Source organism: Haliotis rufescens, unplaced genomic scaffold (assembly GCF_023055435.1).
Source record: "Haliotis rufescens isolate VD_foot unplaced genomic scaffold, xgHalRufe1.0.p SCAF_5, whole genome shotgun sequence".
Taxonomy (NCBI): Eukaryota; Metazoa; Mollusca; class Gastropoda; order Lepetellida; family Haliotidae; genus Haliotis; species Haliotis rufescens.
The window spans coordinates 37,098,806-37,125,489 of NW_025964223.1; the positions used below are offsets into that span (position 1 = coordinate 37,098,806).

Consider the following 26,684-nt stretch of genomic DNA (forward strand, 5'->3'; position numbering starts at 1 on the left):
ATAACGACATATGGAGGAGTGTTCGATTTCGTTCAGTTTGGACAATGAGCCAGTTCTTCGAAGCGGTTACCACATACCACGTAACACGCCCTAATTGTGTGTAATATCCATGTAGACAGAACTGTTCGCCAAGACAAGGCTTTTGATTATGTTATACATGTTCATGTAACAGTAGCAGTAACGTGTTCCTCTTCATATATAAATTGTAAGCAAAATCTATGCCCTATCTATGTCCATTGTGTAGAGTAACCCTTAGTCTTTGAAAATATATGATTTTGATAGATAAATTGAAAAGGAGCCCCAGTTAAAAGTGAGATGGGAGATTCAGAACATGTGGGAAATCTAGACTTGATTCATTTAGATCACCAGGGCTGGGTGAAAGGGAAAACAATATGGTTGAGGGGTTGTGAGACAGACTAGTCCAATGTGTTACTTGGCTGTTTGTGTCATATAACGCAGTTTATTAAACAGCCACAGAATGATTTGTGACTGTCTGTCGTCCGTATGTATACCCATTCTAACTACTACAGATAATCTCATTTACTGATATAACTAATAATAAAGTATTGCGAACTTTAGTGGCGCAATCTAGATAGAATTATATCACTTTCATTGACCGAGGCATTGATGATAAAGGTGTTTATGGTGTTTAGTAAGAATAATACTTTACCAGTTAGTATGCAACGAATGTATACGTGGTACGGGTGTTTTGATAAGGGTGGATGATAAAGATATTAACGTCTTATATTTGTTTGCCTAACTCTATCAGTCAAGCACCATGAGAGATGCGAGTCATGTCCGATAGACGTTATCGGGTTAACCCTTACCAGTCTAAAGACCAGGGGACATATTAGTTGTAATATTCCCTTATTTCACAATTTCCAATTCTTAATATGTGACATTTAACGTAATAAAATATTTGGCAAACTTTTTTATTTTCCACGTGTAAATAATTCCAAAGTGATTTAAACTGTGAAAAGTCATTATTTTTATTAAAACGTTGATGGTCGAGGTATACTCAGAGATTGGTTTATTCTCGCACACGTATACAAGAGGACCACTGAAATATTCAAAACGGTTTGTTGCTGGAATTAACACTCGACTGTCAGTATAGCATACACGTGGCAAGCATGCAAATTCACTCAATACTGACGCGGCGTCCCTAAATGCTTCGACTCCTCAATGTGTGTAGCTGTTTTATTGAAAAGCAGGATGACGAGGAGAAGAAGAACATATTTGTACCGTGTCGTGGTTCGACCTACGGCATGTTCAAGGTGCTACACAGGTTGTGCAGATCAATCTGCACTAAATTTACATTCTTAGCTCCCTGTAGAGTACGTATACAACCCAAGCTGCCTTTTACGAACTGTAAGTTTTGTATAACCATAAAACGCTCTACCAACCGGGAACCCATTTGCTGCTGGGTAAATAGAGACATATTTCAAATATGAAGTCACTTGCCTGAGCAGACACTATACAGGATTTATAACCTCTTATAGCAGTTTTCTGTTTTTTGTTAACGCCGCAATCACCATTATTCAAGCTACATGACGTATGGCGGTCTGTAAATATTCCAGTATGGAACAGACAATCTGGTGATTGATATCATGAGTAAGGTCCAACATCGTCAGTTAACGATGACACGCAGTCAATTAGGTCAGCGAACCTGACCACCCTTTCCTTTACATTTTCTCTTAAGGCCAGCATAGGTTGCTGGGGGCCTATAGTCTAGCCCGGAATCCCAAGGGGTGCCTGTGATTAGCGTCAGTAATGCAGGAAAATGGTGCAGAGTGAGTTGTCAACTCACCAGGTGGGCGAACAAAATGATTACAGTTCATAGCCAATGTACAACATTGTGTGTGGGTGGTTTATTGTAGCAACATTCGATATCTCAGAATAAAATAATCACAGCGAGTTGTAAGCCTAAACAAACATTAGCACAGACCTAGATCACTAATAACGTAATATTGCACGTGTTAGAAGGGCATGTACAAGATACTGAGAGCAGTTTTGGTACTCATAGAGATTCCTTGGCTTATAGTAAATGGACAACAAGCTGGATGTTAAAGTAAACACATAAGTCTACCTTTGCAGTACACATAATTCTCCAATATTGACTTTTTTATAAATGTGTTTCTCTTGGACACAATATTGTCACGTCGAACATTTTAGGGTTATTCAAACATGAGCAATATATACGAATTTGCCACAAGTGTCAAGCACGACGAATAAAAAAAATAACTGATAAAATTTAAAGTTGTTATCTTGATACATAACGCTTGCCTGATAAATTCGATTTTTTTTATGTCGATCTGTTCACACCCTGTCAAAATTTGTCACTTTATATCTGTGTTCGCGTTGCACAACATATTGCAGACACTATTGACGAACGTTGAATATATGTCACATATAGTTTTATGAAAATTATAACCACCCGAATTCATCGACAAGAATGGGTCAACCTACTGAGGACCTGTACGTTTTGCAAGGATTTTCCCAAGGGGAGATAACTCCAGGCAATTTAGCAAACAAACGATAAAACACGCAAATATGTGCATGTTTTGCGCGCTGATATATGATTATTCAAATGTTGAATAACGATCGGGAAACTAAAGGTCTTGTCATATTTGAGCAAACAGTGTTGGGTAAATTACCTGTGTGTTATTATTCTTTAGCTGTTCCGTACAGACCAGAGGCATTTTGTGGAGAGCATTTGTGCTCTCAAAAGCGGTGGACAACATACAACTTTCGTGCAGCAGCATAATTATGTCTACAACGGATATGATCTAAGAAAAGAAGTCAGTGATCCATATGACAACAAAAGAGAATTCATGTAATTAGACTTCTGCATAGTCTATCTGTTCTTATGGGACTAATGATACCGCTAAATGACTTCATGACCCCGGTGGGATTCCATACATCACTTCAGCACGCACAGCAATATTTGTTCACCACGTGCAAGGTGGAACGTCGACATGGCGAGAAGACTCTAGCGTCGGATGGCTATGGCCTATATGAATATTCGAAAGACGTGTGTCTAGGAAAGCGGCTCTCTTTCGTTATAGATGGCGTCTATTCCTACTCTCTCTGAGATAAGCTATGATTCGGATTTATTCGATGAAGACCGATTTTCAACTCCATATAGAATCTCGCGGGGCAGCACCGACAAGTCGCGTTGTTATGGAACCATTTCTAGAGAATATGGAACTTTTGACTACGACAAAGTACATTGTCACAACACAACATACTGTGACAATCTCAGAAGCCATTACATCGAACAATCAATATTAAACAAGGTTGGTAGTTTAATTACTCAGTTTTCAGCAGGGTTTGGCTTTGTATAGGCTCTGTTCGATAGACCCTATAGGCCTAGAAGATGTAAGCCTAGACTAAAATGCATGTCTTGTTGGTGGATTTCAAAGAAATCAAATGTTGATGATCTAAGGAGAAGATACTCGAAAAAGGCTCAGCCTAGTATCGGTTTCTAAAGTAAGTACTTTACCATGGTCATGTAAAGCCATGTTATGCCACATTAATAGCCATATCGTAGTTTGACAAAAGGTTAAATATGTCCACAGGCAATCATACTTAGTCATTGTGCTAAATGTAATGCCCAGGATGTGTGCTTGCACTGTCATGAGTAAACAAGATAACCTATTAATAGGTGTTTCTTTTATCTATTTGCTCAATTACTCACCCAGGCAGTGAAAGAAACTGTAAACTATGGTGGGTCCAGAATTGGAGTCTAAGAACAGCATGACTAAATATTGTCCCCAGAATCTATATGTTCACTTTTCAAGATAATTATTAAGAAGATATGATGCATTAATAATTCTCTCAAAATAGCATGTATGAAAAGGTCTGATTTTGTTGTGAATGATTGAATATTCAGTATGTGCAAAATACTTGAATCTACAAGCTGAACAGTTGGGCAAAAATCTATATGGAGTCAGCTTTCGAAACACTAGCCTGAGACTACTAAATTGTGCCGGGGACAAGTAAAATTTGATTGATGGTAGTCCACATTGACTAGTGGCATTTGAGGGCTATAATTCTGAACCAGTTCTCAGTGAGTCAATTTTGCTGAATAAAACAGACAGAAAATGTAAACAAAGTAGATCTAACTATTGATTCTTGAAACAAATGTAATTTTAACCTCTTTGAGACATTTTGATTATTATCATATTTTACATTTGTTGTTGAAATGGTTTTACTTGTTGACTTATTATGAAGACCAAAACATGCAAAACTGAATGTGCCATTAATCTACACATATCATAAAATTTATGTACTCAGTGAGGTGTGTTTGTTCAAGTTGTTGATCATTGTTTGAACTATAGTATGAAGTGGATATTCAGCGACAAACATTAAGTCTTATATGATAACACACCAGGCAAGAACTATTTATAAAGCACTAGAATTCTGAAGTTGAGCATGCTAATACTGTTCATGTGGTCCTCAATAGTGTGAGTTATTCAAGGTGCTGGGCACTAGACGAGCTGGGAACAGAAGACATTTTCTTCCAGTATTTTAGGTCCCAAGAAAACAGATGATCAGTTTAGATAGTTTATAATAACTTAGAATTGTCTCACCATGCTGACTAATCCTTTGGTGAATTTTGGCTAAGTCACAATAACATTTTTCCAAGTTGCTTGATATAATCCAGGCCCGTCCACACCCCAAAATAAAACTCGCCATATCTATTTACCAAGAAGGCTTTGCGTAACATTTAAATTACGTATGACATGCATAAGTGCTCAGCTTGCTTAATATCAAAACTTTCAGTAATTTATTTACCTCAAAACATATTTCAGCAGGCTAAAGGTTAATAGAGTCTGCCCTTTATGTTTAAGAGAATAGAATATCAAAGTTTACTCACATTCCATCATTGTAAAAGTAACCACATAAATTCTGGGACTGGAATTATTATTTTTTATGTTACTTATATTTCACTTTAGCTAACATAAAGTACTAACAACTCATTGCCAATACCTGGCTCCTTATGGATGTTGTTATCAGAGGATATTAAATCTTCAATATTCTTTGAATTTGTATATGTACTACTGGTAAGTAATTGTATTGTTGACAATACTTCTGATTAATAGAAAGCTCTGGTTTAAACACATGTTTATCAATACCCTTCAATGATAATTGAATATTGTAAATGTAGATGCTATTGTAGAGTTTGTACAGAGCTCTATACAGGATTTATATGCTCATAGCAATAATTAGTGAATGGTCATCAGTGTATTGAAAGTCAATGAGGTCTGTCATAACCCTTGTGTGAAGAGTATCCCTAGATTAAAATATAGCTGAAAACTTCCAAGGACACCATAACTGTTTGAATACATGGCAGCTAAGGTGTTTTTTCTTTTCTGCCCTAAAGAGAATTTTATAGTTGAAAATATCATGAAAATGTAAAGCGCTTATTTGTCATGTTTAATGACTGTGGGTGCAGTGGGGTAGTTAAGTGATTAAAGCATTTGCTTGTCATACCAAAGACCTGGGATAGATTCCCCAAATGGGTACTATGTTTGAAGCCCATTTCTAGTGTCCCCCCTGCCGTGATCTTGCCGGAACATTGCTAAAAGCGGCGTAAAATACAACTCACTCAATTATTGACTGTGGATATAGCTGTAAGAGGGCTGACTGTTGTAAAACCTCACAATCTCACTCACTTGTATCGTGTCTGTATTCATTTAATTAAACACAATCATGTTCTTACCATGCTTACTGATCATTCGGGTAAGAACCTAAAGACAATGTTGTGGCTCTGATTACATTTAATTTCAATATAAGATAGGGCTAAAGCAAGCATTTTTTCTTTTTAGTAATAAAAATACTGCAACTATGTTAGAGAACTACTGTAAAGTTTGAAATGTTTGGTATATATTATTTATGCTCTTTGTTCTCACAAAGTGACATTGACTGCCACAGAAAATAAGTGAGAGTAGGCACCTTAAAAATTAGGATCTGTTAGTTTTGAATTAACTTAACTATTTAGAGCAAGAAATTACTGAGTGCAAATGCAATAGATTTAATGACATGTAAATTGTTATGAGGTGATTTCCAAATTGAAATGCTCGAATTGCTCTCTTTTCGCTTTTATATAGACTTGTACAGCCAGCCTTCTAGAAACAGTCCCCTCCAGAAGATTCTCGAATGATCAAACATATACTGAACAACAAATGTTCCTGTGACATTAAATAAGATTTAATGCAAAGTTATGTTTTTTACCAAATCTGAAACAATTTCGGTTTGCAACAGGTAAAAGACTCCTGTAAGTGTTCAAATGGTTTAATTTGCCATACTGACTTCAGAAAATGCGTGATTTCATAAAAAAACATGAACATGCCAAAATGTCAATTTACAAATCAATAGCGTGTGTGTCCACCTCTGGTTGTGATGCAAGCAACACATCTTCGTCTCATGGAATGGACCAGGCGTCGCACAAAGCCTTGTGGGATATCTGTCCATATCTGTTGGAGCATGTTTTGAAGTTCCTGGATTGTCTGTGGAACACCTGGTTGACATCGAAGGCCAGGGGATGACATTCACGTTGTTTTGTTGAAGAGAATCCTGAACAAGTCGAGCAATACGAGGCCGGGCATTGTCATGCTGAAAGGTAATGCCTGGGCCATGATGACGCAAAAACGGTAGAACAACAGGGCCGATGATCTCGTCGCGGTAGCACTGTCCATTGAGATTTCCCTCTACCACTATCAAACGGGTCCTCTGTCTTGCTGTAATCCCACCCCATACCATAACGCTGCCACCCCAAAAACCGATCTTCTTCCATGGCACAATGATTGATGTAACGTTCACCGCGACGTCAGTAAACTCGAATCCGTTCGTCGCTGTGGCTGAAGTGAAAACAAGACTCGTCAGTGAATAGTCTGTACCACTGTAGACGTGCTTGACGGTGGTTTCCTGTCAAAATGGGACGTCTGGCGGGTCTTCTGGCAACAATCACTGCACATCTGGAATGTCACTGGATTGTCTGGTCCAGTCTCGCTTATTTACAGACTGCTGTCATTTAGCTGGAATATTGCTGAGTGCTGCGTTAAACAACAAAGAAAGAAAGAAAGTATGTTAGACATGCTACTGTTTCAGATGTAAGTATTTACAGCTGCAGATGAGTCGGAGCCTAACAAGCGGCCGCAGATCTGGCCGTCAGGAAGCTGCTAAAGAAGTGAGCCATTCCGAAACTATTGGAGATCAACAAGACCAAGGTTTTTTATTCTCTGGTATTCTTAGTTCCGAAGAAGAATTCGCCCGACATGAGGATGATAATAGACTTATAAGATCCTCAAGAAATCATTCCTGGTACCTCCTCCAAAGTTCCAGATGGAATCCATGCTTTGACGACAGGAGATTGGCTCATCAGCCTTGACCTGCTATCAATGGTCAATGCTATGAGTTCCAGGTCTTACCATTTGGGATATCAATAGCCCCTTGGCTGTTTACCAGGAACACAGCGCCAGTCATCAGATTTACCCACCTCCAGATAGTACAAATGCATGGTTACCTGGACGATTTCCTGGCAGAAGCTCAGTTAGCCCAGAACATGCTATTTCTGGTTCAGCTTATGATCTACCTAGGCCTCCTAGTCAATCCCTCCAAGTCCAAGACCACTCCGGTTCAAGACATTGTATACATCAGAGTGCATTTCCAATTCCAGAAGGGATATCTTTGTCCACCAGAGGATCGATTCGTCAGGACTATTACTATGATTCAATCCCTATCAATTCAACCCAGCAGGTCTCTAAGGTGGTGGATGTCTCTTTAAGGCAACCTAACGGCTCTACAAGAAATAACCTTCAGAGGAAGGTTGATGTTACATCCTCTGCAAACATGGATCCTGTCCACCCTAGATCCCACACCCTAGAGTTCAAGACTCAGTTACCTCCCAACTTATTACAGGACCTGCTTTAGTGGACTCACAGAGAGCATTTGATGAGCGGCATTCCTCTGACTTCTCCGACGCCTGAACACCATCTATTACAGACGCGTCAGATTCGGGATGGGTAGCCCATATGGACAATCTCACTGTACAAGGATCTTGGAACACTAGAGAGAGGATCCTACATATCAACTGCAAGGAAATGAAGGCCATTTATTATGCCATCCTGGCATGGAAGATACGTCTCTCCCAATCGTCCGTCCTCATAGCCGAGGACACCACCATAGTAGTGGCATGCACATTGATTTTGACCCCCCAATAATTATATTATTGAGGATTTCCTGGGCCTGAAAATAGAGACCCAGGTAAACCCCTGCTGTTGTGCAAATGTTTGCTGATTCAAAGAGCATATGCCCAAACGTTTCCCCAAACCTATCCCTTTCAATAGATGATAAAATGTCAACTTGTGTAGGCTACTTTAATTACTTTACTAGTGGTCATACATAGTGTCATGAGCAACACGTGTGTGTGCATTAAACTGATGTAAATATGGCAAGTAAATAGGCTTGACCAGAGCTGAAAGACTTTTTTCTTTGCACAAACTTATGGCTAAAGTCACTGACTGGTATGATCTTATGTGCATTCCATAATGGCTCTCTCAATATCAGTATTGTGCTGAATATATCTTGTTCTTACCATTTTCCCTAGAAAATGATCTCTTGGTTCAAGTCTGATGGTGGTATGTTATGAACCACTGACAGAAACATTGTATTTCAGGGGGGTCATATCAGAAGTCCTACACTACCCTCAAGGACTTCGACAACATTCGCCTGGTGTGATCCCATTGTAGAGGAAGATGTTCTAGCTACCAGTCAGGATGACCCCACTGCATTTGTCCGAGACCATCTCACACTCCCTGCCCATCTCAAGTTTCCATCCCCAGGTGGGGATGAGGGAGGGCAGGAACAAACTCGTGCGGGAAGGAGTGGGAAAATTGTGTGGGTAGATGCCCTCAACACCTGGGTCCCATACAGAAAGGTATGTCTCGTATCTGGAGTAGTCTTAAAAAATTTAACTATTCAGTTCAAGTTCTTGTAAGTGAAATTGCCAAGAATATTTTCTAAGGCTTCCATTGCTGGAACTTGGCTTAAAGATGGAATAATAATATGAAACATACTTTTCATGTGGGATATGATTCACGGCAAGATCCACTTAAAGATTCTGAGAATGGAAATAAAACTTTCATGAGTGTATGTATTTTCTATTTGGAATCATGATGATGTGAAGAAAACAAACTATTTGACAGCACATACAATATGCTTATAAATATGTTCCTCAGTACTTAGGTAATGATGTTGTTAGAGAGATTAAAATCTAGGTGATAGGTGTATGAGACGAATGACAGGAATACAAACCCTGAACCTTCTGAATGCTAAGCCACCGACAGAATGCTCAGCCACTGGGGACTTGTGTATATATATTTATGATTCTTGCGAATCCTCTACCTCTATTACATCTTTGCCATAAATCTTGTATTTTGGCTTCAGTTACGCTAACTAAATTTTCAGATTTTCAACAGGCATCCTCTTCACTGTCAATTACACACAATTAGTTGTCCCTGAATAGCACTATAGCAACCCAAGCTATGACGTGCGTAATGAAGGAAAACTTCCCTTCTTTCCTGTGTGTGCTAGACTCAGCGCCTATTGCTATAGTTGTAATGATCGAGCACTTGGTCAGTCTCATTTAATCTAAGATTGTTCTATGGTTTTCTAATAAAACAGATATATGAAATATAGGTTAGACCACAAGTACCCAGTGTCTAATCATTGAAATGGGTAGTTAAACCACGAGGTGCGCAGCGCCAAGTGGTTTAATCAACCATTTCAACGATGAGACACTGGGGTCCAAGTGGTCTAACATACTATAACCATGTCCAACATTTATGGCACCTAAAATGCTTTAAAAAAATTGTTTTCTTAAAGGTATTTTGAAAGATATTCATGAACTCTTTGCTCAACTATGAGAACACTGTGTTAGTCGGCCCTTCGTTTAAGCACGTGAAATGTGTTCCCTGAGCCTTTTGCACGTGCACCTCGCACTTTCCCAATTTGGGTTATGAAATGCATGTCCCGGGGCAAGTATACCATTCATTTTGGACCAACTCGAGCACATTAATTAATCAACTAAATATTACTTGCCCATGTTGATGGGCCTATTATGAGCAAATATAGCCCTGATCAAGATAATAGTAATTTCTTTTCTATCTGTTCATTTCGTTGAACCAAAAGCTACAAAATCAAAAGTACTGTACAAATACTAGAATGCATAGAGTAACATACTGTGTAAACATTGCATGAAACACATTTCGCAATTCATAAAGGGATAAGCACTTGGTCCTGATGTAAGTATATATTTAGTTGTTAATTTCATAAACTATCTCCCATGTTGCCGTGGCAGAAGACTACATTCGTTAGCCTTCAGTGCAGACTTCTCTGGTTTCGATTCCTGCTGGCGACAAATGTTTTTCATGAAATTGTTCTATCATCAAGACAAAAGATAGAGGAAAAAAGAAGTTCCGTCATTGCCAAGTGGTGTTTAACTAACAATTCAGTTAGTTAGACCACGGTCAAAGACAAAGATTGTCATGGAGTCTCCCTAACCCCTTGTGTGGCCATTTTATGATCATGGAAGATCCTCACAGAACAGACAGTATTGGCTAAGAAGAGTCCTTAGGCCAAGAGGCCCAAGGGAGGTATCTGTTCAGACCAGCCACGCCTGTACCGCCTACCACAGATGACCATACGGACCAGCCAGGTATAAGCTCCCAAGCTTTACCCTCCCGAGAGACACGGGCATTTAGACCACAGCTACGGCTGTACGGCAGGACTGTTACGGGAGCGTCACATCAATCGCATAGTCACCATCAACCGACGGTATCCAAGCCGACTGCTCGGACCGCACAGGACTGTCCATGGTCTACCGACTGAGACGGAGTTTACATCATGCGACAGCCTATCGGTTTGATGGAGGACCATTATTCCTGTACGGGTTCCGTTATACACGGGCAGTCATCACAAGCTGCACAGACCTTACTCGTAGCGGAGTCCTGGACACCAGAGGATGATGAACCGCACAGGAGATACGTTGAGTGTATGGATTATGACGAACATCCACCCCTCCCGGGAGTTACCCATGGTCATTCTGACGCGGAATCGGACCTATATGAGGAGGTTAATCAGTCTGACGTTTCACTCCAATGGGATTATACAGAAGGAATGCTGGAATATGGAGGATATCATGCTCACACATCATCTCAACATACCCACCAGACATTGCCGTGGCCGAGTTATGCAGACAAGCTGGTACATCAGGCTTCTGAAAGCCTACTCAAGCTCAGACATGATGACCGGCTAACCTTACCTCCATCGAAGCAGAAGTTGTATCAAACCCATGATTCTCCACTTCCGGACCATCAAGTTTTGGAAGAGGACTTTATGAAGCTAGTATGCAGTTTATTTGTTGATAATGTATCGGCAATGAAGTTTGTTACGGATAACGTAAGTCAGATTTTTGCTGACACAATGAAATAAAGCATTGAAGTGCTTCACGTTATGGTAGTTTAATTAATATAGAATACCAAACAAGCTCCTGTGTAATACCAATTTTATGAAATGAGTGAATAGTTCTGGTATCTGACGAGCGAGTTTCATAGAATTGGTTTTACACAGGACCTCGTTTCGTATTTTATTTATTACTTGCCATTTATAACGTTTTTAGAATTATACTGTTGAGTGTGAATAGGCTGACACCTACACGATCCATGGCATAATTCTATTGAGTTTGACAGAATAATACTTTAAACACGTCAAAAGTTGAAACGTTTGAATTTAGTACCATATAACGGGCCCTGCACCTCAAAGTTTACAATCACGCCACAATACCCGATGATGTAATTTGTGGAATTCTGTTGCACGATCGATCAGCGAAACAATGCCTTGTGATGTCAGCCTAGCAACAAGGTTGCTTGGATCATCGAGTGTGCATAAGCTCCTCTCAGTGATCTATCATCTCCACACGCAATGTCGTTGAATAAGCCAAGGGATGTTGAGAGCTCTCCATATTTGTTTGTGAAACTTGTTACGAGAGTACATAAGCACGCATTTTGGTATTACACAATGTGTAATACAGCTGTATTTTGATTAAACTGGTGATCTCCTCACGGGCATGTAACAAAAATGTGTATTTTGCCAATAGATCTTTGTAAGAAATTTATTATGATTTCATCCTTTTTTATGCATGATTTTCTCTGATAGTATATAGACTTTAATAGCATATAGACTTTAATAGCATATAGACTTTGATAGCATTTAGACTGAGATAGCATATAGACTTAAATAGCATATAAACTTTAATAGCATATAGACTTTAATAGCAGATAGACTTAGATAGCATATAGACTTAGATAGCACATAAACTTAGATAGCATATATACTTTAATAGCAGATAGACTTAGATAGCAGATAGACTTAGATAGCATATAGACTTAGATAGCATATAGACTTTAATAGCAGATAGACTTAGATAGCATATAGACTTAGATAGCATATAGACTTAGATAGCATATAGACTTAGATAGCATATATGTAGCAGGGCTGTATCAGTTGAGCAAGTCATGGCTTGGGTTTGTTAAGGCTTACAACATGAAGGACACATTAACTACATTTAATCTATCTTAACCAATGATTAAACATAAAAGTTGAACACTTAAAAGCAGTTACTGAAGGCGAATAAAATAAATATGTACAATGTTGTGTCTGCCACATATAGACTTTAATAGCATATTGTTTTGCTCCTCTAATTCAATGTGGAGCATAACCTGCTCCCGTGCCGTTTGTTCAAGTTGCATGCAGTGAATGTGTGTCTTTACATCTGTGTTGTCTAATGGAGTACACATTTTTCATCTCTTTTTTTGGTACTTACATTTCATATCTGTAAACTATAAAGAGCTATGTAAAGCCTGTTAAAGCTGTTATCAAAATCTGTTTGGAGCATCATTGACGCATCATGTTAATGAGATCTGCTGCTTCTTGTTGTTAAACACGGTGTTGTATCAGCCCTGTGATGTCTATCTCACTCATGTCATGTGACACAGAATGAATACCTATATGAAGTGTGATGTCACCCACCTCAGTACTTTGCATTTCAGACGTGTCAAATAGACTCAAGCTGACATTGAAAAGGGCAGTAACTCTTTGTGGCTTATATTGGTTTAATATTGGCCCAATATGTCTTTTTGACCTGTGAAGATCCGGGGTAGAATAGATCTTCAGCAACCCATGCTTGCCGTAAAAGGCGACTATGCTTGTAGTAAAAGGCGACTAACGGGATCAGGTGGTCAGGCTCGCTTGGCAATCCCAATTGCGTGGATCGCTGCTCATGATATTAATCACTGGATCGTCTGGTCCAGACTCGATTATTTACAGACCGCCGTCATATAGCTGGAATATTGCTGAGTGCGGCGTTAAACAACAAACCAACCAACCAATATGTCTTTTGAAATAAACAACCTCTTTGGAACACAAACCTAATTCCAAGAATTAATTATTGAGTGTTTCTGAAATCTTAGCCTGATTTCTTGCACTGGTGCTAGTGTCCAATACTATTACAGCCTCTGTGAGCATAAGTTAGGATGAACTAACTACGGGTCATTCTTCAATTAAATTCAAATGTTTTCATTATAATTCCTGACTTTGTTGGCTGTTCAAGTGGCTTACAATGTATTGTGTATTATGATTTCTCAAACACACCAGTCTCTTGAATGTGATTCTGATTCATAGTAATTAGTTGCATTTTTTATATCTTGGAGTGTCTGAAATTGCAATAATGGCATCTGTATAAAAACTTGAATATTTTTTAATGCAAACACTGTACCAATATAGACTGTAATCGAGTAGTATGCCTTGAATTTGATAAACAAAATGGGAATTTATATAAGGGTAATGAAACCAGGGATTATTTATTAACTAGGGCCAACCATTAGTACAATAAGGATGAAAATATAGTACAAGGATGATAATACAGTACCAGAAGGATGGGGGCGGTTGGGTAGCCAAGTGGTTAAGGCGTGCGCTCGTCATGCCGAAGACCCGGGTTCGATTCCCGACATGGGTACAATGTGTGAAGCCCATTTCTGGTGTCCCCTGCCGTGATATTGCTGGAAAGCGTCGTAAAACCATATTCACTCACTCACTCAACAAGGATGATAATACAGTACGACAAGGATGATAATACAGTACAATTATAGTACAACAAAGATGATAACAGTACAATAAGAGAGATAATAGTAGTGAGTGAGTGAGTGAGTTGGGTTTAACGCCGCTTTTAACAGTATTCCAGTTATATCGCGGCGTTTCAGCTTAATGTGGGAGGAAAGCCCGAAGTGATGCAGGTCTCAGACCTTTACCACTTTGGTGAAACCCACGAGCACGGGTATGGTGCTGACAAACCTAGAAACATAATCGGGGGGAACGAGGATTCGAACCCACAATCATAGGTTTCTGGTGTGCCCAAGGGACGCAACTCTGCACAGCGAATTGCGGTGCCTTAGACGACTGGGCCACCCGTGCCCCCAGATAATAGTACAATAGGGATGAACATATAGTACACGGATGAACATATAGTATAAGGATGACAATACAGTACAATAAGGTTGGTTGGTTGGTTTGTTGTTTAACGCCGCACTCGGCTACGCGGAATCATACAGTTTGCACATTGGTTTTTCGATTCATACCTCAATGAACCGGGAAAAATACACAGTCAATCCTTAAATAACAAGGATGATAATACAGTACAATAATGATGATAATACAGTTCAACAAGGATGATAACACAGTACAATATGAGAGATAATAGTACAATAAGAGATAATACTAATAGTACAATTTAGTACACTGATGAACATATAGTACAAGGATAATGATACAGTACAATAAGGATGATAACACAGTACAATAAGAGATAATAGTACAATAGGGATGAACATATAGTACATGGGTGAACATATAGTACAATGATGATGATACAATACAATAATGATGATAACACAGTACAAAAAGAAATAATAGTACAACAGGGATGAACATATAGTACACGGATGCACATATAGTACAATGATGATGATACAATACAATAAGGATGATAACACAGTACAATAAGAGATAATAGTACATAGGAATGAACTAATACACTGATGATGATGCAATACAATATGGATGATAACACAGTGCAATAAGAGATAATAGTACAATAGGAATGAACATATAGTACACTGATGAACATATAGTACAAGGATGACAATGCAGTACAATTAGGATAATAACAGTGCAATAAGAGATAATAGTACAATAGGGATCAATATATAGTACACGGATGATAACACAGTACAATAAGAGATAATAGTACAATAGGGATGAGCATATAGTTCACTGATGAACATATAGTACAAGGATGATAATACAGTAGAATTAGGATGATAACATGGCAAAATAAGGATGATAATAGTACACTTAAGGTTACAATACAGTACAATAAGGGTGATATAGTATAACAAGGATGATAATACAGTACAATATGGATGATAATGTAGTAAACTATGGATGATAATACAGTACAATGTGAATGATAATGTAGTAAAATATGGATGATAATACAGTACAATGTGGATGATAATGTAGTAAAGTATGGATGATAATACAGTACAATGTGGATGATAATGTAGTAAAATATGGATGATAATACAGTACAATGTGGATGATAATGTAGTAAACTATGGATGATAATACAGTACAATATGGATGATAATGTAGTAAAATATGGATGATAATCAGTACAATATGGATGATAATGTAGTAAACTATGGATGATAATACAGTACAATATGGATGATAATGTAGTAAACTATGGATGATAATACAGTACAATAAGGAGGATACAGGGTTAACCTGGACATTAAAAGATGGTACTTGTTGTTACTCTAGCCTTTGACATTAGGGGCTAAAACAAGGACTGGTCGGCTCAGAGTCAGTTTAATGTGTCTGAATGGGATATCCATGTTAAACTGCCCCTACTATCTTTGTGGGCTAGCACTTGAAAACCTGAGCTTTCACTTCACCTCACCTCATTAATGGATCTATCAATATGCTGTGATCATGTTTTAGTTGTATATAATAAGTGAAATTTCCCATCGGCAACAGCCCTGCAGTTAAATGATTTAATCAGCTTCCCCATGGTTGTTCAGCAGGCGACCATGGTTAAGTACAGTACAGCCAGGCCGACACTTGTCTTACAGGAAACATAAACAGATATTATTTTCAACATGTTTGTCACACTGATTTTATGAAATTCCTGTATTTCCTGAGTAAGAGCTTTCTTAATCCTTTTGAGCTCCCCTTTTGAAAAATGTACTGATCATGACCGCTGTCTTAGAAAAATCAAATTTGTTGTCACAATGAGATTTCGATTGACGCCAACAATGGCATCCAGATGACACATACAATACACTGGTGTGCGTGAAGTGATATTTGCACAAGTGCACATACGATTTTTTATGAACTTGGTTACCGGGTACATGTATTTCTAAGCTATGGGTAATAAAGAATGATGTTACATTCCTGGATATATCTACTTTAGATCAAGACAGACAGTTTGTTGTTAGTGCAAAAGCACTTTATTGCTTCCAATATTGTAAATTACATAGGAGGTCAACGAATTAAGAGTGTTTAAGGCATCACTATCATGTCGTTTGTTCTCATGACACGTCCTGTAACATGTTTATCTAGAGCGCAACAGTTAAACACTGTGATTTATGGTGAGAGACTCAAAGTTGAATCATATTTGTCATTACATGACACTATCTTGTCACAGCTAGGAACCAAAATCTAGTGGATGAATCAAAATACCATTATCCTTACATTTGACAGTGCTCAAATAAATGTACCATGAGATGTGTAAAGTGTATATCCTAGCAATGGTTTCCATTGTTTAAACCTTCCATTTGTTCTCAACATTTTTTTCAGCATTAATTTACTAGGGGTATAGGGCGTCATTGTTGCCTGTTGAAGTTTGGAGAGATTTGTGAAGAGGTTGCCAAGTCCCCATAAGAGGAAACTATCTTTGTAGGGGGGATTGATGATTCGTCCACCCTTTGAAGGGAACGTCTTTCTGGTCACGTAATGATTTGTGATGACACTCTCCTGTCTCCTTGACGGATGACGACTGATCGTTGTTTTCCCTCTCCATGTTGGAATCCTGGTATGGGAGCGTGTTACCCCAATGCCAAGGGACTATCAATAGGTGGGATTGGTCAAGGTAATTCCTCAACCAATAGCATGTCAGGGTGATAAACTGACAGCACCTTCTCATCGGTGTTGTTGCCCACCCGTTGGCTCACAGATGCCTTGTCATATGGTTATAGAACCTGTCGTGGGCCTCGGGTCACAGATGCCTTGTTAGGTTGTTATGGAATCTGTTGTGGGCCTTGGGTCACAGATACCTAAAGATGCTTGTGTTAACAGCCACAATGTCTGTGTCATTTTCGTATGGACAAGAGGAGGATGAATTATACACCTTCCAGATGGACTGACAGATGATTAAGAAAGTAAAGTAAGGAATTTGATGACAGGCCCCCCCCAAATCATAATTTATTGGTGTTAGAATTGAGACATGTATTTAAGATATGCTCTTATAATCTTAAGTAAGATCAAAACTTACATTTGAACACAGAATAGCAAACAGAAGGAAGAATTCTGCAAATAAATAGTTTATTTCTATTTATGTGTAACTGGGTGGAAAGAAATGGTTTCTATACAGAGATGAGCTAAACAATGAGGAATAGCACCATAAAACTGTAGTCAGTCACAAGGAGGGTATTTGAGGGGAGAGATCTGCTCAGGCAGTCACTTTGAGAAACCGATCTGTCAGTAAGCTATAAAATACTAAGACAGTCCTTCTTGACTCAGTGGGGAATATGTACACGACCAACGCTGACATACAAATACTGATGGTGTATTTTTGCATATTAAGCCATATGGAAGTTTAGAAAGAGTGACTCAGTTGCTAGCCAAGACACAGGAAAGTACATGTGTTTGCAGGAGGTCTTACAAGTCCAACAACTATACAAACAATCTGCAATAGAAACGAGATTGTCTCATCACAAGAACAAGTAATAATCCATATGAATGCTTTCACCAAGATTATGAAGATAAACTACCTTAACACCATATATCATTAAGAGTTTTACAAGGTGAAGTTTGACGTATATTGTTCTGGCTGTTGTGATAAGAATATGGCAACATCAATTCAGCAAGTATTAGAGGACATTCAAACTTTTTCTAGTGCTGACAAAATGAGGCGTAAACCTGTTCATGGGAAGTTATTCTTGTATCCATCGGAGATAAAGCGCCATGATGTTCTGCAGGACATGGCTATTACTGGCAAGCAGATGAGTTTGCCACAGATTTTGCCAAGTACTGAAGATATAAAACAGGATGATTCATATTGTGGCAATAGCAGTTCATCAAAGAAATCCTCAACAGATTTGGATGTAGGTTCCACTTTTAATCATTTGTGTTGATTTCGCCTTTGCTTTTAACACTGTTTGCAGAGCTTGTTTGTTTCACTTTGCTTTGTCTTCAAGTTTCAGATGAAGCTTCAGATGTCCTGATGCAATATTGATCGCTTTGAAGCATTTTGATATTGCTACATAAAAGCCATTAGTCATCATGGTTATGTTACATTTTGACTTCTTATTACATTTTAATACTACAGTATGTTAGGACCAAAAGAACACAATTCATAAGCTTCAATTCATATTTATTTGAGAGATACATGGCATCAAACATTTGGACTCACTTTCTACAAAGATCTATTTTCTGGCGTATAAATGTTTATGTTATCATGGCCCACTTATGATTGCAGGTTTTTTTAATAATATCTGATTACTTGAAAGTAGACATATATTCTGAAATGTTTTGAAATAATGTTTTTATTACATTACGAACTAACGAGAAATATATATTTTTGTACAGTTCACATACATGGCAATTTACAGCAAGTAAAGTAAACTACATTTATAATGAACATGCTTATAACAAACTGACGGATATAACAAACTGTGTCTTGGCCCCATCCATTTTCTGTATATATGCTGTATATATGCTTATAACAAACTCCGGGTTATAACAAACTAAAATTAGTGGTCCCTTTGAGCTTGTTATAACCGTAGTTTACTGTAAGTTGACTTCAGATGTCTTTCTTTATGACGTCACAGCACAATTGCATCCTAGCACCCATAAGGTCCCTTTTCTCCAGGTGGGTCATAATTATGTACCTTTCCAAAGTATAAAGTTTCTTTAGAAATATGAAAAACATTTATACTGTTGGTAGTTTATATGTTCCCCAAACTGGTAATTGTTTTCCACACTGTGGTATGTGATGATGTCACATATAATGCTAATAACGTAAACAGTAGGGTTCTAATCTGAGACATCACCTGGTATTTCTACAACAAACAAATAATTTCAAATAAAGCAGAAATTTTTTGTTGTTGAAATGTTGATATAGTCATGACCCTAAGATATTAAACGCTGAGAAAACCCTGAGGTGTATGAACTACATGTTGTTCATGTTGGTTTTACAAAAAGAAAGAAGTTTTCTTGGCCAGTAATACATCCATTTATCTTTGAGCATGACTAGAAAGGATTTAATTATGATCTCTCCAAATAACAAATTAGGAAAGCAATAGGCTCTCATGTCTGAGGGTAGAAACAACACATGTGTGGTATTTGTGGCAGGATTAAGAGCGTGCTGCGTTAGGTTTCCTGACAACCTATGAGAGATCAAATTGGCTGGTTAGTAAATACAGCACATTTCCTTGTGCATGCTGCCCTAAGAGTGGAGACTCCACAGGTCATAGTATATACCAACAATAGTCTGTCATTTTTACCTCTAGTCCAAAGCAAAATGTCTTTCTATTTTCGAAGTTCAGCTAATAACACTTTCAGTCCTTGTGTTAACAGTAAAATCTACTGAAAATGATGCCAAGAGACATACTGGACTCAATACTTTGGGTCAGAAAAATAATTGAGGTGGGACCAGACAATCTGTGGTCCACAATATGAGCATCATTAAACTCTGCATGGTGACACACAATCAGCCAATCATAGAAGCTGTCAAGCATGAGGTACTCAACACCTATTCACACCCAGAATCCCCACAGGGTCACCATTTTCAGGCATTTATTTGATTTCTTGGTTCTCTCTCTTTAACCTGTTAGGGTATTTAGCCATGTGTTCACATAAATATCGTAATTATAAATATTATTTTGATAGTATACTGTGTACCTTTTCCCTGTAACTCTGCAGATTTTTTTCTCAACATGTCAGAACTATCATGCTTCTTTTTTCCTAGGATAAGGAAATTCATTGGGAAGTTCTCAGGGACTTCGCTCTGAATATTGTCTGGTATATATTTAAAGTAAATGACTTTTTCTGAAATGTTACTGGTAAATTGTTTTCTAGTGGAGGTGATAATTTTCATTTTAGTATGTGTATCAAAACTCTTACTAGCCTAGTAATAGTAGTATGGTATTGATGTCAAGTACTAACATGTTAAATCATCAATGGTCCATATGGGCAGTTAGAATGCATTGATAGTTTGAATAATAATTGCATCCCTAAAGCTAGCATTTAAAATTGTGTATGATTATTGGGAATACCCTACATCTATGGCATGAGTGCCAGCAACCCATGCTTGCCGTAAAAGGCGACTATGCTTGTCGTAAGCAGCCACTAACGGGATCGGGTGGTCAGGCTCGCTGACTTGGTTGTTGCAAGTCATTGTATCCCAATTGCGTGGATCGATGCTAATGATGTCAATACTGGATTGTCTGGTTCAGACTTGATTATTTACAGACCACCGTCATATAGCTGCAACATTGCTGAGTGCGGTGTTAAACAGCTAAATAACAACCAAAAAAACATGAGCGCTAATAATTCTTATGTTGGCTTCAGTCACACTAGTTATCACCAGGGGCCTGTAGCAGTAGTTTATTTTTCTTCATTTGTTGCAGTGTTTTAGTAGTAAAAATGCTAGGCTGCCATCGGGACCCACAGTCTTCAGAAGCTGCAGGCCCTGACTAAACTCTTCAGGCCCAAATTTATTATTAAGAAACTGCAGCTTATTGTGATAAATAAACCAACATGTAAATTTACTGCAGGCCATAAGGACCAATGCAAGTTTGAAACTATGTGTCCAACACGAGATCCACCTGCCATGGGCCTATGGGCAGACGCATATTTCGAACACTGTCCAACCAGAAATCAACACTTAATTTTACCCCATGAGCACTGATCACATCAGTCGGAGTCACTTTTTCCTGTGTATGCCTACATGTTGGGTGTTATTATTGTCATGGAGTCACTATCTGGTTTGAAACCGGTCTAAAAACATGTTTAGTGTTATTTTCATAAAGTTATAAGTGTGTTAGAACTCTTGATAGCGACCCAGAGTCCTACTTCCAACTGTATGATGTGTGAACACATCAAGGTGATGGGACATCCACACCGTCATTGCTGGAAGTGCAGGGAGGATAGAAGACTCATTAGCCACAAGTGTATTCAGCGGATGGCTAATTGTCGACTGCTTCCAAGGCCAAGATGGCAGTGGAGATGACTAAGAGTATCACAGCTATGTCTCCACCAGCCATAATGGATTCATCAGAAATTCCAGCCCCAAGAACGATTGACGCTACCTACCAGGCTGTACTGTCCCTACCACCTGCACCGATTACCTTGGAGGACATCACCCAGCTGCTACTTGTATCTTAGTGTAATCTGCAGGAGGAGATGGCCTAGCAGATAGCTACTGTGAAATCTTATCTTGCAACTGTTTGGCAACAGGACACCACTAGCCACAGCAGTACCGAAGCAGACATCCATCAACTCCCCGGGCAAAGAGACCACGTAGTGAGGAGGAGGTGGTGCAGTGGGGCAACGGAGGAAGGAGTGAAACCCCTGCTGTACCCTCTACTCAGATAAAATGTGCCTTCGTCACTGCAGGATGGATACCCCTGGCCACGAGGCTAGTGTGAGGTGGGTTGCATACCATGGCTCAATCATCACTTAATGCTATTCTACCACCAGCATTCCCCGTGGCCATAGACCATGTGTCGATTAGCATATCGGTTCATGGTATTGTCGCAGAGCTAGGATAACCATAGGACATGGTGGATCAAGTTCCAGGACAGCGGACGAGTGTATAATAGTGAAACAATACACCAATCTATCATCAAGCACAGCTTGAGAAACCAGTATTTGCTGCTTAAAAAGATCCAGGCCTTGTATACATTAAAATCTTTTATCTTAGAAGATATCCAGCCAGAACTACATGGCATATACAGTCTAGGACCAGTAGTAGCAGCCCAGTCAACGTCCGCCAAAAACATTCTCCCTTTGCAAGGAAGAAATATGTGAAGAAAGTGGGCATGGTGGGAATGGGCAATGTAGTGCATTAATCCTCAGCAGTTGTCCTTAGGTGGTGAGTTAACCTTCCATACCAAATTGTCTAGTAAGTGTGAGACTAGCTAAAGGTTAGGTTAACAAGGCATCATAAATGTCGTCACAAACACCGGAAGTGACATCACTCACTCATGCACTTTACGGTGGGTTAGGTCACCAATTTCCAGCCAACGACAGACAGAGTGGGGAAATAAATGCCAATGTAATAGTAAATCAATTCTGGCACTCATCCAATAGAGTATTCACAGGAATTATCAGTATCATTAATAATATAAAGTGAACAAATATTTTCATGAGATTTACTCCCCAGCAATTTCGATTTATCGTAACACCCCTATTTTGGACCTCTCTCTTTGATAAATGTTAGATCCGCCCTTGGTGTGCATGGTTAGGAATGATCTATAAGAGAGCTTCAAATGCTTCTGTAAAAGTTTCTTCATAGATGTTTTGTGGATGAGTTTGGTTTAATACTGCTTTGAACAGTATTTAAGTTATATTATATACAGCATGTCAGTTTAATGTAGGAGGAAAGCCCAAATTGATGCAGGTCTGGCACTTCCACTAAATCAGCTAGACTTGAGAGCATGAATATGGTGCTTGCAAACCAAAGATCATAATAAGGGGGATTTTGTGATTCGATACCACTGTCATTTGATCCTATCAGCCCTAAGGGACTGAACTCTGCACAGTAAAATGCAGTACATTAAACAACAGGGCGACTTGTGCCCCATCATAATCTTTGAATAATTACATTGGGATTAATCTTTCACAGGCTACACAATATTCACCTGTTGTCATGCTCTTGTGCCCATGAGTGTTTCAAGCAGATTCTGTACACAAGTGAAATTGCTATGGCTTGGTTTGGAGTCTGTGCCAAATCTCCTATAAAGTGACAGTGGCAGTGGCAGTGGCACCATTAGAATTCCAAGTTCACACCTTGTAACCAGACCAGGTAAGCTTCAGTTTTGTTAAGCATGTCGGGAGGAAGCAATTTCATGTTGCAAAATATTTATGAGCCTCATTTATCACCTTTAACAGGCAACTCTTTTATTCTTGGCTGATGGATTTTCTTTGTTAAAAGGTTGCTATTTGAAGGTGTCCTGGACACATATTGGATAACCCAGTAGTGAAAGTTGGTATGTGGTTAATATGAAGATGGATTGTAGTGTTAGTACATTCTGAGTCTTGAACAACATTGCTGAAACTTATAGACCAGTGGAAACTGACAAACTCGGTATGCATCATCAAATATCTCTTTGGGGATTAGTCAGCCATTTTCTATCCTACAGTGTTTGAAATAATGGGGGTTCCTGGGGTCTAGTATTTGAATCTGAGGACCCCCTGAATCTTTATCTGTAACATTAAGGTATGACAGGAACAGTGTTCAAAATTAGTGCCTGCCCCTAGGCCCGTGGCAGGTAGATCTTTTTTCGGGCCTTCAGTTTCAAATTTGTATGGACCCATATGCCTGCAGTAAATCCATGTGGGATTAATTTGTCACAGTAAGTTGCAGTTTTCTAACTGAGGTCCTGAAGAGTTTAGTCACAGCCTGCAGCTTTTAAAGTTTGAAAGCAGGCAATTTGGATGGGTCAGGCATTGGTTCCAAATCACTTGACAGCCGTAGATGGAAATAATTATAGGAAAGTATTTCTTTCTCAGTCATGGTTTGCAGGCACTTTCAGATAATGTCATGGTTTTCTCAGATGCAAAATATTGCATGACAGTTGAGACAGGATGCAAATAATTTGCACTGTTTGCAAAGATGTCATGAAACCTAATTCAGTTATATATGACCATATATACCTGCAAGCATGTAAACTTCTACCTCTAATTTTTTCTCCACACTCCATAATTAGCAAAAGGCTTCATAAGTACTTCATATTTGATTTGTTAGTGTTTGTTGGTATTTGCTGGTGTAGTATTCATACTGGGACACTGTTATCATGTTTGGAACCACCAGACATCACTGAGAGTTCCCAGCCCTCACAAGACCGCCTCCGTGGTCTAGTGGAAGAGTGTCCGCCCAGAGAACGGAAGGTTGGGGGTTAAAAACTAGGTCACATTATACCAAAAGATGTTAAAAGAAGGTACTTGTTGTTACCCTGCCTGACACTCGTTAGGGGCCAAAAGAAGGAATGGTCCGCTTTGAGTCACTATACTGTGTCTGAGTGGGTTATTCATGTTAAATTGCGGCATGGTGTCACAGTGAGCTAGCACTATGTCAACGGCATTAGTCTGGACTAGTACAAGCAGCCACACACACACACGTGCATGCACATTGCTATATAAGTGCAATAACCCTGTTTCACCTCACCTCTCCCAGCACTCACATATAGAATGGTCCAAGTTAATCGCTGTGATGTCAACAAATTCAAGTTAAAATGTAAGAGTTGCTTCAATTTTCAAAGTATGTGTATGGCAGTGCTTTGTGGGCAGAAACAAATGGACAAAGAGAGTGTGTTAGGGAAAACAGAGAACTTGAAATTTGGAGCTCTATTTCTGACTGGGAAGTCATATTTGTTGTGTCATAGTGCTGTGTATTTTAGACTAAGGTGAAAGTCATGTTCAGGTCACAGATACTTACATTATATTTGCTCAGTATGCTTGATAGCATGTCACAGAAGAGCAGAGATTTCATTTCAGTGGGTGAGTTAATAAGCCCATACTTTATGTGAATGGTATACTGAGTTACTGACCATATGTAGTTAACTTTTATACAAAAGGTAATGATTGGCAATCAACCTCGAACTTTGTAGCTTTGAAGCCAAATTGGATTAAACTTGGCTTCTAGGTTAATGAAAACATATTTACCACTATAATATCAGTTGTAGTTTTATCACGAGTGGTACATGTGGTTTTCATGCATCCAACGTTAGATTATGTACCATGAGCCATACACGAGTGGGGAAAAAACCTAACAAGGGACGCATAAAACCCCATGTACCCCAAGTGAACCTGCCACAACGAATTTATCTTACAGACATGTTTTAATATGACATTAAAAAAGAATTAAAACAACTTTAAAATTGATAGAAAACTGAGGTTAACTTTTGCTATGTCACGTGACTTCCATTGACATTGAGCGTGTGGCTTTTTGCTTTGAAGCAGGGTATAGGGATTTATCAAGATCACATGAACCAATCAGATCTCACTTCCCTTGTTTTTTGAGTAGGTTGATACAGGAGAATATTCATGTGATATCAAGAACTTAACTACAGTCAGTTACTGATCTGCTATGTGTCAGCCCTTCCCAAACTTTACTGTAAGCTAGGTGCTTTAAGTTTATTATATGAATGAAAAAACTTTACATATATTATGACAACTTTTTATGGCTAATCTCAAGAGAAAATGAAAACTGAAATAAATGTCATGCAATATGTGTTGTCACTTATTTCTTCCCATTACCATGATGAAAGTGAATACATGTACGTTAAATATAAGAATAGGATATAGATTGTGCATGTCAAGAGAATGTCTATTACAGCCAGTTCAGGATAAGGCGTACCTCAGCTTTGTCAACACTCCGCCCGTCATTGAGAAGTGCTTCACAACAGTGTGCAGACAGGTGAATATGTTCACAGTGTTACCACAGTGGGGTACTAGCATACATGTCGTCCAGTATCAATCCCACTTACTACCACCATTGGTATCTGTATAAATACCAGGGCAATCACACTTACTACCACCATTGGTATCTGTATAAATACCAGGGCAGTCACACTTACTACCACCATTGGTATCTGTATAAATACCAGGGCAGTCCCACTTACTACCACCATTAGTATCTGTATAAATACCAGGGCAGTCACACTTACTACCACCATTGGTATCTGTATAAATACCAGGGCAGTCTCACTTACTACCACCATTGGTATCTGTATAAATACCAGGGCAGTCCCACTTACTTCCACCATTGGTATCTGTATAAATACCAGGGCAGTCACACTTACTACCACCATTGGTATCTGTATAAATACCAGGGCAGTCCCACTTACTACCACCATTGGTATCTGTATAAATACCAGGGCAGACACACTTACTACCACCATTGGTATCTGTATAAATACCAGGGCAGTCCCACTTACTACCACCATTGGTATCTGTATAAATACCAGGGCAGTCACACTTACTTCCACCATTGGTATCTGTATATATACCAGGGCAGTCACACTTCCACCATTGGTATCTGTATATATACCAGGGCA

General features: G+C 38.8%; 1 protein-coding gene across 4 annotated transcripts in view; it reads left to right on the forward strand.

Annotated features, from left to right (window-relative positions):
• The first annotated feature begins 2,526 nt into the window (after positions 1-2,526).
• LOC124118517 (titin-like) overlaps positions 2,527-26,684 on the forward strand; it is a 53,049-nt gene continuing 28,891 nt past the window's right edge. For 2 of the 4 annotated variants that reach the window (XM_046480638.2, XM_046480640.2), the window contains exons 1-3: positions 2,527-3,296; positions 8,681-8,941; positions 25,964-26,044. In XM_046480638.2, coding sequence (XP_046336594.1) covers positions 3,066-3,296; positions 8,681-8,941; positions 25,964-26,044 — 573 coding nt within the window. In that variant the 5' untranslated portion in view covers positions 2,527-3,065. Of the gene's footprint in view, positions 3,297-8,680; positions 8,942-17,384; positions 18,507-25,963; positions 26,045-26,684 lie in introns of those variants that run through there. The other 2 variants (XM_046480639.2, XM_046480642.2) reach the window with 2 other exon arrangements.